This window comes from Sminthopsis crassicaudata, chromosome 1 (assembly GCF_048593235.1).
Source record: "Sminthopsis crassicaudata isolate SCR6 chromosome 1, ASM4859323v1, whole genome shotgun sequence".
NCBI lineage: Eukaryota > Metazoa > Chordata > Mammalia > Dasyuromorphia > Dasyuridae > Sminthopsis > Sminthopsis crassicaudata.
The window spans coordinates 84,796,816-84,818,694 of NC_133617.1; the positions used below are offsets into that span (position 1 = coordinate 84,796,816).

General features: G+C 33.1%; 1 protein-coding gene across 14 annotated transcripts in view; it reads left to right on the forward strand.

The window, feature by feature from the left end:
- PTK2 (protein tyrosine kinase 2) overlaps positions 1-21,879 on the forward strand; it is a 380,904-nt gene that overhangs the window by 235,298 nt on the left and 123,727 nt on the right. For 12 of the 14 annotated variants that reach the window (XM_074264715.1, XM_074264671.1, XM_074264680.1 and 9 more), the window contains 2 exons: positions 3,960-3,990; positions 11,565-11,617. In XM_074264715.1, the coding sequence (XP_074120816.1) occupies positions 3,960-3,990; positions 11,565-11,617 (84 nt within the window). Of the gene's footprint in view, positions 1-3,959; positions 3,991-11,564; positions 11,618-19,941; positions 19,964-21,879 lie in introns of those variants that run through there. The other 2 variants (XM_074264707.1, XM_074264708.1) reach the window with 1 other exon arrangement.

Below are 21,879 nucleotides of genomic sequence, written 5' to 3' on the forward strand. Positions count from 1 at the left end.
CCTCCCTCAGTAAACAATGGAGAAAATTGTTGGTATTACTTGTTTTCTGAATTTCCTATAAGGGTCACATATTGCCCTTTCGAGATATTCCCATATATATTGCTCTTTCAAGATATTCCCATATCTATTGCCTTAATTCAGGCTTTTCTCACTTCTACTTTCAACTATTACAACAGACTCTTGGTCATTCTTCTTGCCTAAAGTCTCACCCCAGTTATCTTCATTCTACACACTGTAACTAAGGGAGTTTCCTTAAGTGTAGTTCTAACCATGTGGCTTACTATTCAGCCAATTTCACTGGTATCCTATTGGCTGTTGGAAAATATATAAAAATAAAGTTCTATTTAGCTTTTAAAATCTGAAACAACCTAGCCTAACCTATCTTTTCATTTTTATTGTTCATAACTCAGACTCTGAAATTCAGCTAAAATATCCTTCTTCTGTATCTCATTAACATTTCAGTCAGCAAACTTTTATTAAGTACCTGCTATGGGCCAGCATCTTTGTTTAGTCCTAAAGATACAAAGACAGACAAAAGCAGGCCTTGCTATTAAAGAGGTTGCATTCTAATGGGGGGAAAGCATGTAAAGGAAATGAATGAGAAGCACTCTTAGAGGAGAAGGCATTGAATAACAGGAAGTATTTGGAAAGGAATTTTGTAAGAAGTTAGAATCTGAACTAAATCTTGATTAAAGCCAAGGAAACATAGTGGTGAGGAGGCAGAGTATTCCAGGAATAATGGACAGACAGCGTAAAGGAAAAGAGATTGAAGATGGCCTGTTGGCATATTATGTTTTAGGACTAACTGCAAGTAGAACAATATGGTTCGATTTAAGAATATATGACACAGAATAACATGTAAGAAGTCAGGACTAGTAAGAAGGCAGAATGATAAAGAGCTTTAGTGCCAAACAGAATTTTATATTTAATAGGAAGATATTGGAGTTTATTGAGCAGACTGATAAAATGGTCAGACCTAACTTTAGGTAAATCCTTGGCTGTGTTTGGAGGAAAGAAAGATTTTAGGCAGGGAGACTAGTTTAAGCAGATTTTAGATAATAAGATCCTGTGAATCACGGTTGTGATAGATGCATGGAAAGATGGTTGTAGAGTATGAGTTAGAGTAAGGTGTCAAGGATATCACTCATGCTATGACCTTGATCCTGTGGCAGATGCTATGGCAATGAGAGTCCACCTAACAGGATGGGGAATTCAGAAGAGAGAATTCAGGGGAGGGAGGAATAATGACTGCCATTTGAAATGTGTTATATTTGAAATGCCCACTGGATGAAGAGTTTAGCATGGTGATTAATAGTTCTCTAGTTCAGTACATGTACTTAGTACTTAATATAGTTCTATAAGAATCCCACCTATGATAATGTAATTATAATAGAGTATATAAACTGGGACATTACTCAGCCAGGGTGGGACTGAGAGACAGATTCCAACCATTCATTCCATCTGTCCACCTTTGTGGTGGCTGCAGGCTGAAGCATAAGCCCTCCCTTCACTCACAGCACTGTGGTGGCTGGCCTCCTGCACTTCCCGCAGAGACCAAGGTGGGTCTGAAAGGCTCTCCAGAAAGCTGGCCCCAGGCTGCAGGCAAGGAAACTAAATTGTGAAGGAGATAATAAAGGATTTGGACTTTAACACCTGGCTATTCTCGTGGTGATTACTGAATTTAAACAAAGGCTGCCCCAGAGATCTCCAGAAAACCAACAAGAACATTACAATATCCAAAGGACTTTGCTTGGTGTGAGACTAGCTCTAGTGTTACAGATGCTTATGCATATATATATATATATATATATATATATATATATATATATATATATATATATATATATATATATATATATATATATATATACCAAATTAGAGAACATGACATGGATGAAGATCCAGCAAAGGAGATAGTTGTAGCTGGACAAAGAGTATGAAACGTTGACAGCTTTATTAAGAAGTTTGGCTGAAGAAGAGAAGAGATATATAATGACAGTTTGTAAGGATGATAGTATCTAATAAAAGTTTGGTTTTTTTAAAAGACTGGAGAGACTTCACCATGTTTGAACTAATAGAAAGAAGGTAAAGTTTAGAATGAAAAAAGTGCCGTTTGTTGGAAAGGATGGTATAGGTAGAATCGTTACTATGTAACTGTTGATAATAGGTTTGGTCATCCTTTTTATTCTCTTTTTTAAAAAGTGTGTTAGGCATCAACTATGTGCCAGGAACTATATCACTGCCAAAGATAGATCACTGAAATGTTTACTGTTCTCAAAGTGCTTAATTTCCATCAGGTTAGATAACATATATACAATATACAACATTTACAGTGGTACTTGGCATTTGGGAGAATTAGAAAAGGTTTTGGTGCAGGCAATGCTTGATCTCAATCTTGAAGGAAATATGGGATTCTATGAGACAGAGAACATTCCAAGGATTAGGGACAGGCACGAAAATGGAAGAATGACTGCTATGTGTGAGGAATAGTAAAAAGACTAATGTGGTTGGACTATAAAACATGGGAAAGGAGTAATAAAACTAGGAATGCAGATAGTAGCCAGGTTGTGAAAGACTTTAAAAGCCAAACACTAAAGTTCATATTTTGCCCCAGAGGCATTCAGGAGCCCCTGGAGTTTATTGAATAGGAAAGTGCCAGTACCATGTTAGGATTTGTGCGTATGGAAAAACCCTCTGGCCTCTATATGAAGGACTAGATTAAATGTGAAGGAACTTGGGTCAAGCAGAACAGTTAACTGGAATAAGGAGCTTTAGGATGCGTTTAGTTTAATTGCTATAAGCAAACATGTTTTGATTAAATTACTTAAGAACTATTTCAAAATGGTGTATCCATCATTACTGATTTTGCTTAATGTTTAGTGAATACTCATTAAATATGAACCATTTATACCTTTTTTTCTCACTGAGGGAAATGAGTTCTTGAATTCCTTTAATGTATAAAACTGTAAAAAAAATATACTGCATTAATCTCTTATTGAGGAAAGAATCTAGGGATGACACTTAAATAGAAATAAATCACCTTTCTGTTGTTGCTAGCATAGAAGCAATGCTTAATTCAAGGCATCTCACCACTTAGTGAATGTAAAACCATTATGTTTCCTAAGGATAATTCATGCTACCTGGCCAATTCTTAGTAAAATTTTTTTGGAAAGGTTTTGACAGTATTTGTCCTAAGTGAGAAAATTATATTAGAAAGCTATTGATATAAGTAAATCCCATTATTTTGTTTTTATATCAAAAGGTCATGTTTACTCTGTTGGCAAGTTTCTTTTGTGGCAAATGTATCAATTAGTACTATTACTAGGTTTCTACTTATATATAAGTAAATTATTTTTACCAAATCACATTTGAGTTGTACATCCAGTGATTGCTAGCATATAATCTCAGCAATATTATCCTGCTTTGTTGATCTTGCATAGCCAGACTATTTTTTTTCTTTATCACAATATTTATTTGCCTAGATTAGAAGAATCACTAAATATTGAGTGGAAACAATAAACTGTTTTTTTTTTTTTTCCAAAAAGAAAACTTTTTTTTCAAATTTTAGAACACATGGGATTTTAGGTTTTTGCATTATTTGCTTTATATAATTATTTTGGAAAAAATTATTTTATGAGTATCAAATTGTCAAATAAATGTTATTTGTATATTGTACATTTATAGAAATAGAACCTGTTTGTAATTAATTTTACTGTTTTTTGCTTTGTCCCTTTGAATTAAGTGCACTTTCAAAGTAATATAAAACTAAACAGTTAAAATTAAGGAGCTATGAAAGTTGACCATAAGAGTAGAATAGCCCAAAGTAAATAATTTGGCATACAGATAACGTTACCTTGTAGCATTGTAGGCATTAAAAGTTGATCTTTGTCAGAAAAAAAATTTAAAAAGATATTTTCTGTACTTACCTCTTACTTTATTTGCTTGTTTTTGTTTTGCAGAAGGTGAACGAGCTTTACCATCAATACCAAAGTAAGTACTATTTCAGTCATTTATTTATGGTTTTTCAGGGTCTATAATTGGCATAAAAATGATGGACTAAACCTTTTTTTTTTTAATCCCTACAAGGTATGGTTTTAAGCACACTAAAACCATCATGTCCAAAATAGAATGCATTTTCTTTTTTTCAACTTACTCATGTCCCAAACGTTCCTCTTTCTAGAAAGAAAATATATTCATCCTTTAACTTGCCCAAGTTTCCAACCTTAGAGCAATCCTTAATAATCCACTGTCCCTTATATTTCATCTTTGTATTGTAGTTACCAAGTCTTTTCATTTCCAACTCTACAGTATCTGTCATATTCATATCTTCCCTCCCACCGACTTTACCTCAGAATTTCTTCTTGCCTAGACTATTGCAAAAGCCACAATATTGATTTTCCTATTTCCAGTTTTTCCTCTGTTGACAACTGTCAGAGTAAAGTATAGTTTGAACCATGATGTTCTATTCAACAAGTATTGGATTTATATAATATTATCCTTTTACATGGAGTTTGCAATCTATTAAAACCTCCACATCTTTTTAAAAATATCTGTCCTCTAGCTATGACTTATCCATCTTGTACTTTTGAAATTGATATTTTTTGATACAACTTAGGATTTTGGATTTATCTTTATTAAATGTGTTTCAGTTTGGCCTAGAATCATCTGAAAATTTGACAAGTATAACTTCCCTGCCTTGGTACAAGTCATGCAATACAATGTTAAATAATATGGAGTACTCTTTATATTGATGCTTGCATTCCTGTAAATTCTGCTTCTGGGAGAGTTGGAGGTTGATGGAATGCTTGAGCTTGAGAGTTTTTAGCGTCATGAAGGCTAAAGCTGAGCTGGTATTTACACTAAATGCAGTGCCAATATAGTGAGCATGAGGGAATGTGAAGCAAGCAAGCTGCCAAAAGAGAGGGAAAATCAGACATATCAAAGCTTCTGTGCCCATCCACACTTGTATCTGGTCTAGAAGTGGCCAATGAACTTAAAAAATTTTGGGCAAAATCAGGAAACTTAATTTCAAAATAAATAATTGAATGAATGCAGAAATAAATATACAATAAAGGACCAAGCATGAATGAGTAAGATATTCCTCTGAAGACGTTTCAAGTTAACATTAAATCATTAATGAATGTTCTTTTTTTGCAACCATTGTTTGAGTTTCAAATGAAAATATACTATTTGCAATCATCATGTCCTTTTCTAGATGTTGACTGATAATACATTTTTCAAAAAATTGAAGTTAAGCTCACTGTCTTCTGATTTATAGAACTCATATTCTTCCTTTAAAAAAATTATTAAAAAGTTAAAAATATTATTTATACTTTCTAATCCTATAGTACTTCTCCCTAATATCCTAAATTTTTCACTTATTACAATGATTCTGCAGTCTTATTTGAAAGTTCTTTCAGCACTCATTTGTATATTGTGATTCAATTTAGGCCAAGTGAATTGATTATACCAAAGGCAATAGATGCTCTCTTTTTTCTCTTAAGGTTTAAAAAAATAATTTTATGAATATCTTTTGGTTTTAATATTATTTGAATTTTTTCCAATATCACTCCAGTTTTCTTCCAAAAATCATCCCATATAACAATACTATATTTTGTAGGAAAAAAGATCCAGCAAAACTAATTGATACATGGAAAAAGTCTGAAAATAGGTATCACACCTATGTTTCCCAGTCCATGGACAACATCTGCTTTGTTTCCCATTCTTTGCTATCACCCAAAAAAAAAAAAAAAAGTTGCTATAAATATATCGGCATGTGTCAACATTTTTCATAATTCTAGATTGCTTTCCAAAAATGTAATTAATGTTGATTTACACCTTTACCAACATCATATCTTCTCATGATCTCCCACACTTACTTTTCCCTTCTTTTGTCACACTTCCTAATGTCTGTGGTGGGAAGTGAAACCTGGATTGCTTTGATTTGCATTTCTTTTATTATTAGTTTTCTTGCAGCATTCTTTCACTTGACTAGTAGTTTATCACTTTTGTTTTTTGAGAACTTTTTGTTTCAATCTTTTGTTTCTGGCCTTTGGTCATAGCTACATTTCTATCTACATATAGATATAGATGGCTCTTAGTTATAGATACCATAGATATCAAGACCTTATCTTAAAACTTTAATATAAAAGATTTTTTTTCCTATTTCTACTTTCCCGCTTGTTCTAGATTTCAGATAGTTTTCTTTAATAATTTCTTGTAATATTGTATCCAGATTGGTTTTTTTGATCATATTTTTCATGTAGTCCAAAAATTTTTATATTGTCTGTCTTTGATCTGTTCTTCAAATTAGATGTTTTTATTTTAATGAGATATTTCAGATTCTTTTCTATTTTTTCTAGTTTTATTATTCTCTTGCCCAATTCTAGGTTTCCAGGACAAATTTTCTTCCTTAATATTTTGTACCTTTTTCCAATTGGTCAGCTTTCTTTTTTTTCTAATTTTCTTGGATTACTTTTTTCTCCTAATTTTTTTCTTATATTTGATATTTGAATTTCTTTTTAAGTTCTTCCAAAAACTTTTATGGGTTGTAACCATTAGATTTTACTCTTTGGGGTAGAAGTGATTTTTTTTTGGCTTAATCATTTTTATTTTTATTTTCTTTTATTTTCAGCAGCTTATTATTGTAATAAGATTTTAATCCTGAGCTGTGGGTAATGTTGCCCTAAGCAGCAGGTTCTCCTTACTGTTATTTTCTGAATTGTGTCTAGGAGCTCAATCTTGGGGACTCCTTTCCTGCCCCAAACTATAATTTGGGCTCCTAGCCACACTGTCTCAAAAAAATGTTCTTGCTCCCTGTGGTGCTACACTCATCACTCCTTCTCTTCCAAAATCATAGCATAAGATCACCTCAAAATTACTTTTATTTTTATAATCACAGAATTCAGCAGCTCCTGTTCCATTCCAGTGCTCGGCTCTACTCTGACCCCTCCATATCCTTCCTCTATGCAGTAGATGTTGTTCCTCTACTGCTAAAATGTTCAGGGAATGAACCCATATTATACTCCCAGTAAGATGGAAACTTACCTGGGCCTTACCATTTTTTTTTCTTTCATTATGTCCTCTAGACCAGGGCTTCTTAAACATTTTGACAATTTTGACCTCTTTTTACCTGAGAAATTTTTACACAACTTGGATATGTAGGTATATAAAATAGGTATACAAACCAGACATTTACTGATAATAAATCATAATTTCACAAGACCCTATATGATGCTATGAACCACAGGTTAAGAAGCTGTGCTCTTTACTCCTGGGCCTTTCTGTCCACCCTGCTCCTAATTCCTTAGAGTTATCAGGCTATTGCACCTACCCTTGATGAACTCTGCTATATGTATTATATTTCTACTCCTCTCCATTACATGAAATCCTTTGAGAGAAAGAAATATCTTTCTGTTTGTGTCCACAATGTTTAGTGTTTAGCAAAGACTTCAAATATGCGTTTTCATTTTTTTTTATTTGCATATGGGATGAGAGGAAATGAAAGGAATAAAGAATGATTGAGTTGGCAAGCCACTATAGCTAGAAAAATAGAGGAATTAGGAACAAGTGTGTAGTTAGTAGGAAAGATACTGAGTTCCTCTTTCGATATTCTGAGTTAAAAAAGCCTCAAGGATATCTAATTGAAAAATATCTAATGTAGGTAATTGTAAAGTTCTGATCGTCTCTCAGTTGTGATCTTTCTTTGGGAGGAGGTTTCTTTTCTGTATAATCTTTTCCTCTATGAGCAGGTTTCTTGGGAGGCTTCTGAAGCCTCCAGCCAGCCTCTTCTTCTTCCTAAATCCTGGCTCTGAATCTCCTCCAGCTCTTGTCCTTCCCCAGTCCAGACTGCTTCTCCAGGCCCAATGTTGCCTCTTTTTATCCTCCCAGAAAATGAGCATGGGATAATGCAAGGGTTTCTGGGAAGAATCACTTCAACCAATGAGCTTGCTCCTTCCAAGCACACAAGCTCTTCCTTAGGAATTCACAAGTCAAACTACCAGGAAAGGCTGGAACTAGAGAATTGTTAAGTACCGACTTAGCACTTAGTAAGAACCTAATATCTCATTATCTCATTAGCACTTAGTAAGAAACTAACAGGTAATAAGTACAAGATGAAAGCTCCAAAGGGACTAGTGTTGGATATAAAGAATTGAATGTCCTTCATAGCTATGTCATCAAACTCAAATAGAAATACAGGCCACTAAACATGCCTTATGATCTGTGTAGCCCACATATTGACTTAGAAAAACACACATCTTTTAGTATATCTTTTTTTATTATTATATCAACATATTACAATCAGATAAGAACTACATATTAATCTAGTTTGGGTCACACTCAGGAATGTTTGTGGACTGCATGTTTAAGATCACTAAATTACACAGAAATAACTGGATCAATAGGAACTGAGGAGAGAAGAGAAGCTTGAAAAGAATCTGGATACACCCAGCAAATGACTAGAAGAGAGACATAGTGATTTCTCCAAATCACTTTTTTTTTTTTTTTTTTTTTTAAGTTTTCAAGTACCAGGGACCCTTCTAATAGTTAGGAAATTATCTATGATGTAAAATCTGAATTTGTCTCTTTGAAACTCCTACCCATTGTTTGTAGTTTTACATGATGAAGCACAAGTCTAACCTCCCTTCTCCTGGACAGCCTTTCAGATACTTGAAGGCAACATAGTATCTGTCACATAGTGAGCTCCTAACAAGTGCTCTTTCTTTGTCGATATTATCCCTTTCCTACCCTGCTCTTCCAATTCCAATTCCCTCATTGATCTTCACAAAGCAAACACAGAAGGCCTTTCCCCTCCTTGTCGTCCCACTGCATACTCTCCATGGTCTTATTTCTTACCATGTTCTTAAACTGTGCCCTCCAGAATCCTGTACAACCCTCTAGATGAGGACTGAGCAGGTAGAGTACAGTATAATCTCCTTATTGCTTGAAATTTTGTAGAATTTGATAAATGTGCTAGCCAAGTCACTGATAAAACAGTTAACATGTTAAACATCATGGGGCCAATCACAGATGAGAAAACTGAAACTTGGAGGTTGTGATTCATCCACCATTACTAGTCAATATCTGAGCTAGGGTTTGAACTTAGATATCCTGTTTTAGAGTCTAACCTTAGTTAAATATACCTTTCAAGAGATACAATATAATAGCACTGTGACACTTAACTCTCTGAACTTCAGTTTCCTTATCTGTAGAATGGGATAATAATATGTGTATAATACCTCCACAAGATTGTTATGAGCAATGCATTTAATAAACCTTAAAATTCTATTACTATTGAATGGATGGTTTGAAAATATAATATAGGCAATAAAAGTCATCCATTCCAAACCCATCTCATTTTACAGATGAGGAAGCTGAAATTACATGATTTGCCCCAAAACAATAATAAATTGGGAACCAAGATTCAGTCTCAATTCATCTGACTCCACAGTTTTTTCTGCAAAATGAAATTACTTGAAGTCTAGGATTTGGTTGTTTTTTGGTGTTTTTTGTTGTTGTTGTTGTTGTTGTTGTTTTATAATTTTTTGTTTTTTAAAAAAATGTGGCCACAGGTTAATTTGTTTGGGGATAGCTTCTGTTGAATATTTCAGTAAATGCTTTAAAATCATGTACTTTTCTCCCAATCCATTCCTTCTCATATACATTCAGTAATATAACAAATGCATGTTTTTTAAAAAAATTATGCAAATTATGTACAAATCTAGCAATGAGGTTTTCAGCATCATTGGTATACATCTGGAAACATTTCCTTTTTATAGTTCAGATTTCATCATGCAATTGAAGACTATTAATCCAATTTGGTTTCCCTCATTTCAAAAGAAAACAATGATTTAGAATATTAATAAATGTTTGAATTGCCATTGTGTTACAGTGGGAAAAAAAAAGAGGGAGAGTAGAGGGAGAGTGAATGAATCTTAACTCTCATTAGAAAACTCAAAGAGGAAATAACATACATACTCACTATGAGTATAGAAATCTATTTTACTCTGCAGCAAAATAAATGGGGACAAATAAAATTAGCAATAATAATTGTAAAAAGAATTTTGAAGCAAGTTTCTCCAAAGTGGTTTTATTTCTCAAACATAGAGGGAACTAAGTCAAATTTCTAAAAAATAAGAACCATGTCCCAACTCATAAATTATCAAAAGATATGCTCTTTGCCCAAAGGACTATAAATTAATGTATATCCTTTGATCTAACAATGCCACATAGCCATGAATATCAAAAGAGATTTTTAGAAGGGAGGGAAAAGGACCTCCATATACAAAACTATTTATAGCAGCTCTCTTCTCAGGGCAAGCAATTGGAAATTAAGGAGATGCCCATTATTTGGGAATGGCTGAATAAATTGTAGTGTATGTTTTTCATGGAATATTGTTGTTCTGTGGGAAATGATGAACAGAATAATCTTGGGGGAAAAACCCTGGAAAAGTCCTCCATAAACTTCAAGCAAAGTGAAAATGTACTGCATAAAAAGTTATAGCAATGTTCTGGGATGATCAGCTGTAAATGACTTGGCTATTCTCAGTACAATGATGCACAACTACTCTGAAGAATTTATGGTGAAAAATCCTATCCATACCAAGAGAAGAAGCTGATTGTGTCTGAATACAGATTGAATCATACTCCCTCTTTTTTTTAAACTTTATTTTTCTTGAGGGTTTTTTTTTTTTATTAGTGTGGGAGATACATGTTTTCTTTTTACAACATAACTTTTATGGAAATGTTTTGTATAATTTCACATGTGTTTTCTTAATGGGGTCTGGGGATGGGCATAAGGGAGGGAATCTGGAACCCAAAAGTTTTAAAAAATGTAAAATAAGTTGTTTTAAGTGTAACTGGGGAAAACATTAAAATTGATTTTTTTAATTTTTTAATTTAAAAAATTGTTGTAAATTCTCATGATTTTCATTCTCTGATTTTTTTTTAAGATGTGAAAGATTAACAGCCTATGTAAAGCAGAAAATTTTGTTCCCTTTTTGATTGTTATTTAAAACAACCAGATGTTTTTTTAATTTTTTTTTCTATTTGGAATAAAAAGTTGGCAACATAAACTCATATTTTTTTAAAATTTAAAGAATGTATCAGACTTGAAAATGCTTACTTTTCAGTAATGTTTCTAATTTTATTTTAGCCAGCATAGTTATAATTTTCCGATTTTGCTTTAAATCTTTGTTAGTATATTGTTACATAGAGTTATTACATTTAATCCAAATGTACATTATATTTAATTAAGTTTTGTGAATTGTTGTACCATTTAAATATTATATAAGTTTGAATCTTAAATACTTTTACCTGACTCTTACAGTTTTTTTTTTAGTTAATTTTAAAGAACTAAACACTCAAGTTTTAATTACTCAGGTGACCTTGAGTGGTAGAATCCAATTTTTCCCCCTTTTTATATCCCTCCCTATACAATTTCATATCCATGAAAGATAGATCAATCCTGCTAATTACTGTACATTCCCTGTTAGAATGAATTCACAGCCTGTTTGACTGTGAAGAATGTACAACATTCAAAGATTTGAAACTCTGTTTTACAGGCTAGCCAACAATGAGAAGCAAGGAATAAGGACACATACAGTCTCTGTATCAGGTAAGGGTCAAAACTGTAAAGCTTGTTAATCAATTCAATAGATAATTATGCAGTTGAGTTTTGCTGTGGCATTACAGATTGTTATATTGTGCCCCAAAATTTGATGAGTTCAGCCAATATACTTTTTTAACTAAGGCTATGTGAGTGTGATCAAAAATTTGAAAAAAAATAAAATTCTGTGCAAATCAGAAGGTTTTTTTCTAGTTGAAAATTAGACTTATCATTTTGGTTTTTCCAACATTTGAACCAGAAATCATGGCTAAAGCAGATGAGAAATAAGTAAAATTAAAATAGTATTATAGTTTTCTGAAAGTAGCAAAAATGTGAGTTTATATATTTTTATTTTGTATATTTTATTTTAATATAAAGCAGTATTCATATGGAATATCTATCTATCTATATGTATGTATATTTATATATGTGGGGAAGGAGAGGCAACTATCAGTTGGTCATTATGATTAGTGTTGTTTTTCAAAGCCATAAATAACTTTTATATATCTATAATAATAAATTCTTGTTGACTTTAATATAAGCTATACTGATTTTAAAATCAGCTAAATAAGGTGATTTTATTCCATTGTTTAAGATACAATTTTTGGAATTAGCAAGGATAAGAAATATTAGTGAAGAGAAAGAACATTATTAGTTTTCTACAGAATAGAATACTGTGATATAATAGCTAGTGATGTACCTGCAGAGGTTGAATTATAAAACTGATTTTGACAATGATCTTCCCTTTCCAGATTGTTATTGACATAACTGTCTTGGAAAGAACCTCTGTACTTTGGTCTAGACCTAGTCATAAATTTTATGTGGCCAGTCACTAACTAGGAATTGGTAGGCAATTTATTGTTTTAAATTCTCAGCAGATATTGAGTAAGGCTGAGAATAGGGAGCAGTGGTTTTATATACTGTTCATATTGTCCAATTACTAATTGCCTAGCAACTCAGAATCATGAGGATGGGAAGCTACAGACATCAAAAGGGGTATTTTTAAAAAGTTTTCTTGACAGAAAAAAGGAAGATCCAAGGACTTTTGTTTGGTGTGGATAGGATAGTGATAGAAATTATAGAGAAGAGGAAGCAAGCTGCTCAGTTCCTATTCTATTTCCATTTTCTTTGACAAGGAGAATGACTTTTTTTGACTAGAAATGACAGAATGAAAAGAAAAAAAAAAAAGATTAGTGGGAGTACATCTAGCATAAGTAAGGAAATGATCTGAGAGTACTTTTTTGCCCTATTGAATTCTGATCACCCGGCCTGAAGCACTACATTTCTTTGTACTAAAAAGGAAGGTCGCCATGATTGCTGAGACACTATCTGTAATATTGTAAAGATTGTGAAAAATGGAAATGGTGCCATAAGGTTTGAAAAGGACAAATTTCCCAATTTCAGTAAAAATTATATTATAAACTTACCCCTCCAAGATCTCATGTTTCATGCAATATTTCATACCTGTGAACCCCAACCTCTTCAAAAGAGCTGATGTGGGAAGAGGCTTCTTTGTTATATTTCTTCTTTGGTACCAAATTTGTTCATTATATTTTAGTGATATTCAGCTTTGCTTGTTTTGTGGTGGTTGTGTTTTCCATATATTTGATTTGTTAGGGTCATTTTGTATATTATTTTCTAACTCTGCTTATTTGAATGGGTATCATTTACCTGTTTCTCTGTATCCGAAATATTTGTACATTTTTATTGTACTAAAATATTCCATTACATTCATGTGCCATGATTTGTTCAGCCATTCCCCCAATTGATTGGTATCTCTTTTCTTTCATTTATTTCTGATACAGATTTAGTCTGTTCCCTCTTTCTGCTTTTATATTTTTAACCTAAATTCAATGGTTTTAATGATTGCTGCTTTGAAATATTATTAGTATAGTATAGAAGTGACTCTTGCTGATCCTCATTTTTATTTTCTAAATCATTTATTCCTAAACATAAATTTCTTTATAATTTTATCTAGTTCTGTAAAGTAATTCTTTGATGGTTTTAATTGGTATAGTTTTGAATAAGTAAATTAACCCTGATTGTGGTATCATTTTTTCTTATATTTTCACAACCCAAAATCATTTCCTTTAAAAAAAATTACTAAACTCAAGAAGGGAAATTCTATGGATATAGTGGAATGTTTGCAAAGTTTTTGATAATTAAAAAAAAAAAAATCTCATACTATTCTTGTGGAGATGATAAATGTGGACCAGACAGTAGATAAGAGCATTAGAGCAAGTAAGGACTAATTGACTTGAAGTACTCAAAAGAGTTGTTGTTGATATACTTTTAATGTGGCAAAGTATCTCTAGTAGAGTACCTCATGGATCCGTGTTTTACCCTGTGATGTTTACCATTTTCATCAGTTATTTAGTTAAAGGCATCTATATCAAAATTGTACATGACACAAAGCTGGGAGAATAGCCAGCACTGTAGGATCCAAAACAAGTTCAAAGGCTAGATCATTGAAAAAAATCTAATAAAAGGGAACTTAATAGAGAAAAGTGCAATTTTATATTTGCATATAAAAAATTAAGTTCTCAGTTTTAAAGTCCAGAATTAAGTTCAGAAAGGGAGATACATTTGATGGAGATTTTGGCAAAAAACAAAAAAACCTCTGGATTTCAAAGCTATATAAATATAATGTCCAGGCTAGCTCTCTGGAGAGCCTTAAGATCAATCAGAGTCAGGATCAATCAAAGTCCTTGGTCTTTAGAAAGGGAAGTGAAGAGGCAGGCAAGCTGCCACAGGTCGCATCAAAGATGAATCCTGGTTTCTGGAGTCGGGAGCCTGAAATCTCTCCCCTGCTCCTGCTGTTGCAGAGAGGCTCTGATCTCTCTCCCTCAGCCCTCCAAACTTTGCTTTTAATTACCTCAAAACAACACATTCAGCAAGAGCCAGTCTTGTTGAGAGCCATCACATCACCATATTATCTAAAATAGAACCATTATCTTACCCGGAGCAGGTAATTAGCCTTAAGCACTCTGCTGTCTTAGATTCAAGTACACCTTTTCAGAGTTTCAGCCCTCTACATACAAGTTTATAGGTTATCAAATGACATAATGTATATAAAGCCCTTTATGCAGCTTAGCATTTCATACAGTTGTTTGCTATTATTATGAATCTACAGCCATTTAATGTGCCTGCCTTAAAAAAAAAAAAAAAAAAAAAAAAAACTAATGTGAACTCAAGCTATATTAAGATTCACAGCTTCCAGAAATAAAGTGGTGATTTCCTCATTGTATTCTTCCTTGGCCCTACCTCATCTGCAGCATTGTGTTCAGTTTTGAGTGCCACATTTTAAGAAAGATTTTACCCAGGAAAATTTATATGAATTAATGCAAAGTAAAATGAACAGCATCAGTCAGTAACAATAATTATACAATTACCAATTTTAAATGATTTATTCTCAGCAGTACAATGATTCAAAATAATTCCAAAGAATTTATGATGAAAATGCTGTCTATTTCTAATGAAAAAACTGATGAAATCTTGCAAATCAAAGCATACTTTTTTTTTTTTTACTTTATTTTTCTTAGGATTTTTTTTTGGGGGGAGGAGAGAGTCTGGGTTTTCTTTTGCAATATGACTAATATGGAAAATATGTATTACTTGACTGTTCATGTATAATTCATATCAGTGTGCTTGCCTTCTCCATGAGGAGGGAAGAAAGGAAAGAAGGGAGAGAATTTGGAATTCAGCATTTTTTAAAAAAAAATGAATATTTAAAAAATTTACATAATATTGGAAAAATATTTTAATATGTTTACTATGGGAGAAAGAAAGAAAACTATTGATAAACTGGATACTATTTGAAAGATAACAAGATCGATAAAAGGCTTTGAGACCGTGTTATATGAGGATTGGTTAAAGAAACAGAAGTGTTTAGTCCAGAGAAAAGAACTCTTAGAAACACATCCTATCCAAACAAAGCTTTGGTTTTTCCAGTAGCAATGTATACCTATGAAAGTTGGTCCATAAAGCCAAGTCGACACTTTTTGATTGTAGTGTTGAAGAAGATCAAATACTGAAGCTGAAGCTTAAATACTTTGACCATATAATAAGACAGGACTTGATGTGTGAATGACCCCAATGTTGGAAAAGAATAAAGGCAAAAGGAAAAGGTAGTCACAGAGGATGAGATGGTTAGATGGTATCATGGAAACAATGAACATTTACTTGGACAGATTTTGAGAGATAGTGGAGAATAGAAGAGCCTGACATGCTATGGTCCATGAGGTCATGAAGAATTAGACATGACTAAAACAACAGAATAACACCCTCATTTCATCTTGCTTTTATCTGTAATAGTCCCCTTTTAGAATTAAAGCTCTTCAAAAGCAGGAACTATCATTCTTTCTTCTGCATTTGTATTTCTAGCATTTAAAATAGTAAGCACTGAGTAAATATTTGATTTTCTGATAGCTGTCTTTAGACTATCATGTTGAAGAGTGATTCTGTGAACCTGCAAAACAAAAAAAAAAAGAACTGGTATATATTTTAAAGAGATCTGATATCAGAAAGAAAAAAAAAGATCCCAGTGATTAGAACTGTTTGAAAGCATAATAAATTTCTTAGGGAAGTTATAAGTGAAGGGTCTCTCCCCAGTTCAAGTGAATGCTGAATGATCACTTACTGGATTTGTTTTAAGTTGGACTAGCTGCTGAAATCTCTTGCAACAATGAACTCCTTTGATTTTTAATGAGTACTGTATAATTCTACTGTCATTCTAAAACTCAACCTTTTAATGACTTTTTCAATAAAGCTTTGACTTTTTTCTGCTTTCTCTTTGTCAGTGACCCTACTTAGAAATCTTCATTTTACAATGAAGGTTAAAAATGTTATCCGGGATTGTTAGAGCTGCCTTAAGATTTAAGAATAAATTTAGAATCCTTTCTATGGAAATGAATTAAATGCTGGTTTTTAATAATTTAGTAAGCATATGCTAATCATATTTAGCACTAAGGTAGGCAGAGATAGAAAAGACTTACCCCTCTCCAGACACATTTAAAATCTAGCTATAAATAAGAAAGAAGAGTATCATACTATGTGAATTCCAAGGAAGATGATATCACATCTATTTGTATGAACTGAGGCAGAGTGAAAAAAAAAGAACTAGAAGGAAAAAAATATATCATAACAGCATTGTAAAGACAAACAACTGAAAAACATAAGAACTCTGATCAACACAATGACCAATGAAAATTCCAGAGAATTACCACAAACTCTTGGATTCAGAGCCACTGGATTTCTGGATATTACATAATAAGGCACTCTATCTCTTGGTTCTGTTAACACACACGGGCATTTTTTCTTTTTCTTTTTTTTTTAATTTATTATTTTATTTACAAAGCATATGCATAGGTAATTTTTCCTACACTGACCCTTGCAAAATCTTTTGTTCCAAATTTCCCCCTCCTTCTTCCCATCCCCTTCCCTAACTGACAGGTACTCCAATACATGTTAAATTCAATATATGTATACATATTTATACAGTTATCTTGTTGCACAAGAAGAATCAGATCAAGAAGGAAGGAAAAGAAAAACTGAGAAAGAACACAAAATGCAAACAAATAACAACAGAGAGAGTCAGAATGCTATGTTGTGTTCCACACTCTGTTCCCATGGTCCTCTCTTCATCACAGAACAAATGGAACTGGTTTGAATCATCTCATTGTTGAAGAGAACCACGTCCATCAAAATTGATCGTTGTATACTCTTGTTGCTGTGTATGATGTTCTCCTGGTTCTGCTCATTTCACTTGGCATCAGTTCATGTAAGCCTCTTCAAGTCTCTCTGAAATCATCATTTCTTACAGAACAATAATATTCCATAACATTCATATGCCACAATTTATTCAGCCATTTTCCAATTGATGGACATCCACTCAATTTCCAGTTTCTTGCCACTACGAAAAGGGCTGCCACAAACATTTTTGCACATGTGGGTCTCTTTTTCCTCCTTTAAGATCTCTTTGGGATATAAACTCAGTAGAGACACTGCTGGGTCAAAGGGTATGCACAGTTTAATAAGTTTTTGAGCATAGTTCCAAACTGCTCTCTAGAATGGTTGGATCCATTCATAGTTCCACCAACAATGTCTTTTTCTTTGGCTGACTTCTATGCCTGAAATATTCTCCTTTATCATCTCTACCTATTGGTTTTCTGGTTTCGTTCAAATCCCCACTAAAATCCTATCTTCTTCAGAAAAAAATACCCAACTTTTAAGAATTCTGGTGCTTTTCCTCTTTTAATTATTTCCCATGTAAATTGCATGTATCTTGTTTGTACATATTTCTTGGCTTTTTTTTCCCCCTTAGATTGTTTTTCTTGTAAATAATATCTTATTTTTCAAAGTAAATGCAAAGATAGTTTTTAACATTCACCCTTGCAAAATCTTGTATTCCAAATTTTCTTCCTCCCACCCTCCTCTGGACAGCAAGTAATCCAATGTAGATTAAATATATACACTTCTTCTGAATGTATTTCTACATTTATCATGCTGTGCAAGAAAAATCAAACCAAAAGCAGGAAAAAAAATGAGAAAGAAAAAAGCAAACAGTAAAAAAAAGATGAAAATATTATGTTGTGATCCACATTCAGTCTCTGTAATCCTCTCTCTGGATGCATCTCCATCACAAGTCTATTGGAAATGCCTTGAATCACCTCATTGTTGAAAAGAGCCAAATCCATTCCGGTTGATCATCACTATTTTTGTTGTTGCTGTTATCTTGGTTCTAGTCACCTTACTTAGTATCAGTTCATATAAGTCTCTTCAGGCTTCTCTGAAATCATCCTGCTGATTATTTCTTACAGAACAATGATATACCATAACTTATTCAGCCATTTCCCAACTGATGAACATCCACTCAGTTTCTAGTTTCTTGCCACTACAAAAAGGGCTCTTTTTCCTTTTTATGATCTCTTTGGGATATAAGCCTAATAGAAACACTGCTGGATCAAAGATTATGAAGTTTGATAGTCCTTTGGGCATAGTTCCAAATTATTCTCTAAAATGATTGGATCAGTTCATACCTTTATCAACAATGTGTTGGTGTCCCAGTTTTCTCACATCTCCTCCAGTTATTTATCATTGTCTTTTCCTGTCATCTTAACCAAGAGGTATGAAAGTAGTACTTTAGAGTTATCTTAATCTGCATTTCTCTAATTAATAGTGATTTAGAGCATTTAGTCACATGTCTAGAAGTGGCTTTAATTTCTTCATTTGAAAATTGTCTATTCATATCCTTTGAACATTTATCAGTTGTTCCCCTTAGATTGTAAGCTTTATGAGGACAAATACTGAATTTTAATTTTTTTTTACTTCCTTACTCCTTAGCACATGTTAGGTGCTCCTGAGACATGGTGGATCTCATGCATACTTATATTATACTGTCATGGAATTTAAATAAGTGAAGTATGTCAATATGTGTAATGTTCTGGTTAGCTTTCTGGAGGTCTTGGGACCAGCCTTAGTTTTCAGCAGAATAATCACCAGGAGATTAGCCAGGGATAAAGTCTAAAAGTCTTTATTGTCTCCTTCACAGTCTGTCTCCTTGTCTGGGACTCAGCTAGGTTCTGGAGGTCCTCTGGAATGGGTCTTAGTTTCAGTGGAGGAAGCAGGAGAGCCACCAAGATGGTCTTTGTCTTGAAGTCTCTCTCTGACTGAGTTTGTCCCCAGTTTATATGCTCTATTACAATTATATCATTACAGTATATTGAGTATAAACCAACCATTATATCCCTAGGGAATCATTATTTGTTGTAAGATTAAATCAATCATACTGAACTAGAGAACTCACATGCTAAACTAGATAACCATTGTCTTATCAATTCTGCTGAGTTAACCCTTTGTTTAAATCATACTGAGCCTTAAGTATATTTCTCCAAAGTTCCTGCCCTTTATAAATATGTATATGTGATTTTATATATATTATGAAGATAGGTACTGTAAGTATTTATAAATTATGCATTATATATTTATACAATAATAATGATAGATTGGTAATAGGAGAGTGATCTGAGTCTTCTTGGGTCACTCAGTATGTATTAACTTTCTGACTTGTGTATCACAATTTCTTTAATATTATATTTAGTTACAAAAAATAAAGTTTATAAACAGAAATTAAATAATTGTAGTTAGATAACAGTTGCTCTGAAAAAGATCTTGGGTATTTCATGGTATGAAAGTCAATATGAGTCAGCAGTATAATGTGGCAGCCAAAAAAGGATTAAAGTTGTTCTCTCTGACCCTGCAGAATGAACCAGGGGCCATCAATTAAAGTTGCAAGAAGGCAGATTTACACTTGCTTCCTGATGACCAGTCCCAAAGGGGAATAAATTCCCTCAAAAGGTAGATGATTTATTTCTCCTTAAGAGGTTGAGAAGAGACTATATAACCACTTATTTGAGATGTTATAATGGGGATTCCTTTCATATATCATTTGAACTAGAAGGCCACTGAAACAGCTTTCTTTTCTCAAATTTTCTGATTCATTTATAAAATGAAGGATTTGGACTACATGATCTCCAGGTTCATTTCTAATATATTGTGACTTTATATTCTACTCAAATATGTTAAAAATCTCATTGATTTGGATAGTATTTCCAATAATGCAGATTGCAACCCATTAATACCTGCTCAACATCTTGTAGAATGTCTTCCTCCATTTCTCTTCATATTAGGAGCATACCAGCAGAATCCTTGGGTCTCCTCATAATTCGCCTTTGCCTATTGATCCAGCCTATCTTGTTTTTTGATTGTAGTTTTTTTGACAACATCATTTTTCCCATCCTTCGCTTAAATTCTTCATTTGTATATATTGCTGTCACCTACTACGCACTTCTCCTTTGTCCTTTATAGGAGCATAACTCATTTTTAATTCTTATTAGTCTTGCAGCCATACCACAACATGAGAATATTACTTTAAAGAAGGCCCACTGTTTCTTAGAGACATTTTGAAGTAGCTTTGAAATTTCCTGAAGGTAATATAATAGCCCATTGTCTTCAAGTTTAATTCTAGAACCATTTTTACTAAATGTCCCCAATTGTGGATAAAAGATGAAATGAGAAGAAACAAAAGGTTTAAGCCTCAGAGCATGTCAATTTATTAAGCAGTACATGAAAGTTGCCTAAAAAATTGTAACCCGGACCCAGAATGCAGAGGGACACTAATTTTCATATGTTATAAACAATTAACTCTGCAAGGCTGATCAATTAAAAGGAAATAATACAATATAAGTAATTTGATTGGATAAAAGATTAGAGACTTTCCAAGTTGGGAAAGAGAGAGCAAATAGGTGCAGTATATTTTCTGAATACAGAAAAGGATTTCTCATCCCCACCCCACCACTAGCCAAGTATTTAGGAATAGTCAAAGTAATGTGGTAATTAACTGATTCGTCAATACAGGACCAGTTTTCAAATGAGACCCTCTGAGTTGCTTAAAATGTATAATTGTGGAAAAAACTCCTTGCATCAATCTTTGGATCTGATTGGGCTTCTGAGCAGTGTAGCCTATTTCCTTAGTTAAGGGTCTATAAACAGTCTGAGATAGTCCAGCATCCCAGCCACACAGGCTTAAGTTCAAACAATAGAATAAGGTTTTTTTGTTTTGTTTTGTTTTGTTTCCATTTCCCATAATTGAATAAGATTTTTCTTGACAGACAGAATTTGGACTATACCTATGATTGAAATGGAAAGGGAGCTGAACTAGCTCCACAGTTGTCTCAAGATGGAGCCAGTGTGGTTCACTCAGTTCCCACAATTAACTAGTTGCAGTCCTAACCCCTTTAGTTGGTTTACAATATACTTACTAAATTAACTAGTGAACCAATATGTTCTCTAGTACATTTTGGCATTAAACATTCTTCATCCATTCCTTTTTTCATGTTGATTTTTAGACCATTCTTTTTTAAATGGTTACAGATCTCTTCCTAGAAGCTCAGCATTATCCCCAGCCAATACAATGTAATCTACAAATGTGCACATCTGAAGGACTTCCCTATCTATAGGGAATCCTCCTCCTCCTTTTCAGACTCTTTTATATCCATCTTTTGCAAACATACTTTTCCCTTTTTTATGTGTTGCCTTCTGTTTAGGATTAAAGGCTCTTTAAATAAGGAAGGTCAATTGAGAACCATTTTAAAGTGCCTATTCTGTAGTAGGGTCCATGTTAACTTCTGGGTATACAAAGACAAGTAAGACTGCCTGTGCTCTCAATCTCAAAGGACATGCCAAATAACTAGGTACAAACAGACTATATACAG